The sequence below is a fragment of the Atta colombica genome, unplaced genomic scaffold, assembly GCF_001594045.1.
Source record: "Atta colombica isolate Treedump-2 unplaced genomic scaffold, Acol1.0 scaffold140, whole genome shotgun sequence".
Classification (NCBI taxonomy): domain Eukaryota; kingdom Metazoa; phylum Arthropoda; class Insecta; order Hymenoptera; family Formicidae; genus Atta; species Atta colombica.
This window is the reverse complement of record NW_017259229.1, coordinates 1,029,838-1,036,660: the sequence shown is the minus strand read 5'-3', so window position 1 is coordinate 1,036,660 and position 6,823 is coordinate 1,029,838. Positions and strand designations below refer to the sequence as shown.

Here is a 6,823-nt window from a genome sequence, read left to right as displayed (position 1 = left end):
TATATATATATATATATCTATATATATTCTATCGGGCACCGTCGGTTCCGCTCGTACCGTCGTCAGGTCGCCGCTCTCCGAGAGAGATCACTGCCCTCACGCACACCCGACGAGGCTTTCTCTCGTTCCTCCGTGTCAGACCGCCGGGGGCCAGTAACGTATCGTGAAACGACCGAACCACTAACCGATTCGCGCGCTTGACAACGGCGACGGCGACGAGACGGCACGTAATCAGTCCGCCGGTCGAAGATGACAGGCCGTGCGGTCGTACGCGCGATTTCCGGTCTACCGCGAGTCTTGCGCTCGGCAACAGAGAGAGAGCGAGAGAAAAACGGGAGGGAGGGAGAGACAGAGGGAGGGAAGGAGGAAGGGAGAACTCGGAGCAATGGACGAGATCGCGAAGCGGGTTGAACGGAGACGTCGGGCGAAGAACGAGGGAGAAGAAAGAGAAAGACGACGTGGAGGAGGAGGAGGAAGAGAAAGGGGAGAGGGAGAGAGAGAAAGAGAGAGAGGAGAGAAACGCGCGCGACGCAGCGTCCGAGAAAAGTAGTCGCGCACAGCGACGACCTCCTCTCGTCGGTCCGACGGATTTCTTTTTTTTTTTTCGCGGACTCCTGGCGTTCCTTCGCGTTGTCACTCGGGATTTTCGGCGGCGCGTAACACGCGAATTGCATGGAATTGCCGAACACACGACGATCCGCCGTTGGTTCGGACGCGACGACGTTTTTTCCGCGGGTGGTCGTCGCGCCGGCGAGATAACTAGACAACGTCGCATGGAGTGGACGACGCTCGACGTGAATATTGTGGCGCGAGATGCGAAACCGAGAAACGCACGAAACGACGGCGACGTCGGCGGTGGTGGCGGCGGCGGCACGTCGACTCCGGCCGACTCCGACCGACTCGGCTTCGCCGGCCGTCCGGCTCTCTCCCGTCTCCTCCCGTTTCCCGTTCCGTATACTCGTTCCCCGACACGATTCGCACGTGTGTACGTATAATGTACGTGCACGCGCGCGCACGCATGCACACGTGTGTGCCGTCGTGAATTCGCCGGCAGACCGATTCGCGACTCGCCCGCGTCGCTCCCGAGCTCTTCTCGATCGGAGCGAGAGGGTAAAAATAAGAGAGAAAGAAAGGAATCGAACGAAGGGAACGTGAAATGGAAGTTGTGTTGGAACTGGATGTTCCCCCTCGTATATGTACGTATATACGTGCGTATACGTGTGCATGTGCATAGGCTTCTATTCGCGTTGATTCACATTTCGCGTGCAGTCTGAAATCCGCAAGGGGTATACGGATGACGCGCGCTTCGGACAAGGCATTGGTTGCCATCTGTACGATTATGCGGAAACCTAATTCCGTGAATCGATCGAACCAGATCGAACAGCGACGACGTACGAAATCTTGATAAAATTTTTCTGAACTTTATATTAATTCCCGAATTTCTGAATAATTCTCTAACTTTTTAGAAAGTTTACATTTTTTTCTAGAATTCTGAAATATAAAACTTTGTGTTCACGATATTAGAAATCGCTCCGATCCAACAAACATCAAGTTATACTAACTTACGTGTTAGTTGTTAATTTTCCACACATAACAATAAAAAACTAACATAATACACAGTTATATATTATAGTTATATTGAATGGAAAATTACCAATCAACAGATACGTTACGTGAAACTTGAAGCGTATTTTCATTATCCAATCAGAAGCGACTAGAGATCAAAAGACAAAGATAGCCTTAATTATAATTGTTTCTAATTGCATAACGAAAAAACACCCTTGGTATTTACCAGAGAAATTTCGGACAACGAAATAATTAAACGATTTTGACCAATGAGATTGGCTAATTTTTTCACCATCTGAGAATGAAGATTTCAGACTGATTTCTAGTACAGAGAATACAATTTTTTATTCTGTAATTTCTAATATCATATAATATCATATAAAATAATTTTTCTAATATCATATAACATATAAAAAAAAATTTAAGGTATCTTTCAGAAATTATAAAATTAAAAAATTTATAACATGTAATAAAAAATTTTAAGAAAAGAAGTAGATTTTTTCAGTAAGTGTTATAAATTTATATAAAAATTCTGAAAAAATTTTCACTAAAGACAGCACAATAAAAAATCGGGAAGGAAAGGATTTTTAAAATTTTCTCTTGACATTTTTGCGCATTCTCATTTTGGATAAGAAAAGAAAACCTTTTTTCTGTAAAGTTTACACGATATTTCACCTAATTGTATTTTTTCTTTATAATCTATTTTTATTAGAATATAATATATATGTATAATAATATATATTATATCTGTGTCAATATCGAATATATTATTTTATTATTTTTCTCTTTCCATAAATTATAATAAATAACTCTTGACTGTGATTATATATATTAAACAAAATATTTTACAAAAGTAAATAGCTGTATGTCGCCACGTGTTCAATGAAGAGTGAGAAAAAGAGACAGAGAGATGTGTCACTACTTGTCTATTCAAAAGTAACTAGACATCTGAAGCATTGTGTGTATGTGTGTGTGTATGTGATCTTTGGCGACCCTCGTACCTTCGTACCTTCTCTTTTAGATAGAAACATTCCTCACATGTGGTTAAAGTAACGAATAAATACAGTATCGTCTTCCTATCTCAAACACGATCTCAATGTATAAATTAGGTCATGCAAAAAATATTACGTAAAAAAATAATTTTCATATAGATCAAACATGATCGCGGAAATAATTTTCCACGTCAAAAAGCACGTGTACATATCATAATTACGTTGAATTATCAATTATATATCGATTTACGTATGCTTTTTTTTATGAAAAGACGTTAAACGTATGCGACACTACGTCGAGAAACGTATTGCGGGAAGAGACACGATTATCGCCAATAAGGTCACGTTGGACTTGTTCGAGAGGAGACGATGTCCCTCCGTTTCTTTCAGTGTTTAGTCGCTTTTCAATACGTCAGAAGACAAAGTTTTACTAGGCTGAGCTGAGGTATCGAGAGAGGCAAGATGGTTGTTTTACTCTCTAAATATGGCGTAAGGTTACAAGTGAGAACTGTGAGGCTGTTGTTCGTAAAACAGTACGTAGGCTTCACTGGAAACGACCGATCGTGATGACACGACGGACACTCGGCTGTCGTTATACTCATGCCATTCCCCCGAGTATGGGTGTTTGCAGTACGCGGTGTAGTGACCGGAGTATGTGGTGCCAGAATGATTCGCGACCCCGTACAGATTGTACGTGCAGCCCGGAACTCTCGGGGCGGCAAAGGCACTGAGATCCAAACCCGTCAGGGGAAAGTCCACCATCACGTTCAGCTTGCCGCGAAAGCGCTCCATCGGAGAGAAACGTTTCAAATCTAATAGATAATATTAAGAAAAATACTTTTTCCTACAATTCGAATTATACCTATAATAATAATAATGTATCGAACAAATACTAATAATCCATTCCAAACATTTCATAATACGTTTCCTATATGAATAAATATTCATTAAAATGTGTGTGAAAAAAAGGATACGAATAACCAAAATTTTCGGGAATTTCTGTATACTGAAGCTCTTGGTGCACTTTCTTCTCATTTGACATTTGGAACATGTTGGTTTCTCGTCGCCGTCCAATACCTCCTCTCTTGTGAAATGCTCCAAGCATTGACTCAGCTTCACCGTGCCGCTTCTGGCTGGTATCGGCAAGCTTAGGTCCCAGAATGGATCAAGGGTGACTGATACGTGATCGCAGGAAGTGCAACGTAAAGATGAACGTAACTGTCCGACGAAAACATCGACTATCGTGCTATCTTCGCTGCGTATATATCGTTTCCAACTCTCCACCGCTTTCTGCATATCCCTATATAAAGTATAATAATGTTAAGTATTACGTACACATTGAAAACTAAACACGCATCTGTATCCTCAAATAACTTTCTCACGTGTAACTATCAGGTATATCTCCGTGTATAGGTGGTAGCTTTGTGGTGACTCTGTTGACATCTTCGTGCAAACCCTCTAGCAAATATCTGAGAAACTCTTGAGCGTCTTGTTGACTGTAGCCCATGAAACGTGGTGCGAATCTCTGTATCTGAGACTTAAGAGCGGTCGTGTTCACTACGTGATCACCGCCCACTTCCCACAATTCGTGAATCACTTGACTAAACGCTTTGATCAAAGCGCCTTTCATGCTGGATGTTGTCGTATTTATGTCGGTCAGATATTGTTCGTTTAATAGATACTCTAACAGAGGCCTCGTGTTGCTCAAACATTGAATCACGCTGTTCATGAAACACTAAAACAGTCGTGCACACATTAATATAATAATCTACGAGAAAAATGACTATTTCATGATGCCGTAAAAATGTACTTACTGTATTTCCAATATTCCGTAAACCGTTTAGACCACATCGTTCATCACGAAGAGCTTGCAGACGGCTACGTACTGACCTGTTAGTCGGGCTTCCTTCCTGAAAGACATTGGACAAATTAATTTTCTACATAAATATTAGTTATTATTATGATGTTGCATAGAGTCCGTATATCGTTGCAAATATTGTCGTCTTGAATCGTCAGTGTCCGAGCATTCATTCATTCATTCATTCCGATCGACAAAAATATCGCAAATCGCTCGATAAAAGGAGGCTTAAGCATCTCGGCAAACAACTTGCGTTACATAAACTTATGCAAATTGATAACGCGTTAGATTTAACAACATTTATTTGTTAGGCACACGTGTGGATATATAGACGCTTCTGTCAGGCGGCGTTTATTAAAAGACACACATTCACATAAGACAAATGGAAAATGTTGTAGTGCTTATCTTACAATTTTACTAAAATATCTAAAAATTTAGCTAAACACAGATCTAAAAATAGTTTTGTTACATCATAAACAGTGTGTTTAGATGCCCATCTGAATGCTTCATGTTATTCTTATTTAACACTCTGTGAATAAGAATAAAATAATATCAGAGTGGCACTCGAGTAAAGAATCTGAACGCAAAATAATCATATAGGATGTTCAAGTTGGTTGCTAAAACATAAAAACTTTTTGCAGCAAAACTTTTTTTATCAAAATAATTTTCAGATCTGTATTATAGCTAAATTTTTAAATGCTTCAACAAAATTATTCTTTTTGTGTAGGCACCTACACTGAACTCATAAAGACAAAATTGATCGTGATCGACAATTTGCCGAGAAGTCGCAATCACGTAAATACTCACCTGTGAATGCACAAACGAAGATCGGATGACATGTGGCACGGCGGGAGTAATTATCGTGGAATTATTAATGCGTATCGAACTGATTCTCGAAGAGACACGTTTGGAAGATAACAAAGGTGTCGCGATACCGAGAAAGAAGGCATAAGTGAATATGAAGGCTGTTACCGTCCACAAACACCATAAGGCCCATCCTATCGCTTGAGTGTGAGCCAGTTTACACGCAGTGACTTCTATCTCGAAAGAATTCGCGAGCAATACGATGCTGAATTAAAACTTTTGTGTGCGTTATGCACAATCTGTCGCTCGTTCGAGCGAAAAAGACGTCATTTATCTATACGTCATGCTTGTTACTATACGTGTCAATAAACGTTTTAATGGCCGGATATCTCGCAATATCATTTTCGGACAGCAAATGTATTCTCAGGAACGTGTCATTTATCATTGGAAGATGACGCGAGAACTTGGAATTTGGAGATTTCTTTCTCCAAAGTGCAGAGACGAACTCGAGTGACTTGCCAACTCCATCCTGTTAAAGATCATTCGAGTAGAGACAATATGCAAGGAGCGTGAAAACTACAATCGCGATTGTTCGTCCGAATCGATGCATTTCTGACGGAGAATTGTCGCGTGAAGAAACATGTAAACTCGGTCGGCTACCGTAAATTGTCACGACATACTGTGAATACGAATTCGCTGACGTGCCTCTATCTCCCGGAGATTTCGAGAAGGAGAGAGAAAGAGCTCTGAGCTATTAATAAAACCAGTAACTTCGAAGAGGCTCTAGTTGGAGACAGCGAGAGGGCAAAGAGATTTCGCAATAAGACCGGGTGGGGAAGTAAACGAATCATGTGGCAACGGCACAATTCCTCTCTCCTAATGTAGGTTCAGGCATAATTGAATCTGTGCATTAATAAACGAATAAAATTTTGTCATAAAATCTCTCTTTTAGAGAAGATTACTCTCTTCTCATAATCGAGCGAACATACAATGAATCGGATTTGCAAAACTTATATGCTTCTTGTAAGAATCTTTTTTCATACGATATCAGTTGCGTTTTACAGAAAAAGCAACTTTACAACTGTTATAAAGATTCTTTAATATGATTTATACATTTAGAAAAAAAAAGGAACAAATTAAAAGGTGTAAATGGCGTAATAAGCGCACAAATTTAAATCTTCAATCACTCTTCAATTTGTTTTTCTTTTTATTTATTTAAATATTGAAGATCCTTTACAAATTTATTTTTATTTCATATTTAGAAATGAGGAACTAAGGACAAAAACTAATCATATTAAAGACATTTCAACAGCTGCTTTTCTGAGGAACGCAGTCACTGTAACTGCAAATATACAAACACGTATAATTATATATATGCGGTATACATATTTCATATAGAAGAACATGCGTCGTTGAGTCTATACTTATATTCGACAGTGATTCGATTGTATTTTGATCCACGCAACATACGTTATACTCACGTCTTTGGTACTACCGTTGAAAGATTCGTGTTCGATTTAACCCGTAACAGAAATACATATTTTTTTATGATATTAAAAAAACATAGTATCCTTGAGATCTACTAAAATTTCTTATGATAAAT

The 6,823-nt window shown here is 39.7% G+C and overlaps 1 protein-coding gene across 6 annotated transcripts in view; it reads right to left on the bottom strand.

Annotated features, from left to right (window-relative positions):
- Window positions 1-2,822: 2,822 nt before the first annotated feature.
- LOC108684841 (ubiquitin carboxyl-terminal hydrolase 20-like) overlaps window positions 2,823-6,823 on the bottom strand; it is a 19,572-nt gene continuing 15,571 nt past the window's right edge. For all 6 annotated transcript variants that reach the window (XM_018189361.1, XM_018189360.1, XM_018189359.1 and 3 more), the window contains 4 exons: window positions 4,373-4,468; window positions 3,941-4,293; window positions 3,533-3,858; window positions 2,823-3,370 (listed from right to left, as the gene is read on the bottom strand). In XM_018189361.1, coding sequence (XP_018044850.1) covers window positions 3,054-3,370; window positions 3,533-3,858; window positions 3,941-4,293; window positions 4,373-4,468 — 1,092 coding nt within the window. In that variant the 3' untranslated portion in view covers window positions 2,823-3,053. The remainder of the gene's footprint in view (window positions 3,371-3,532; window positions 3,859-3,940; window positions 4,294-4,372; window positions 4,469-6,823) is intronic.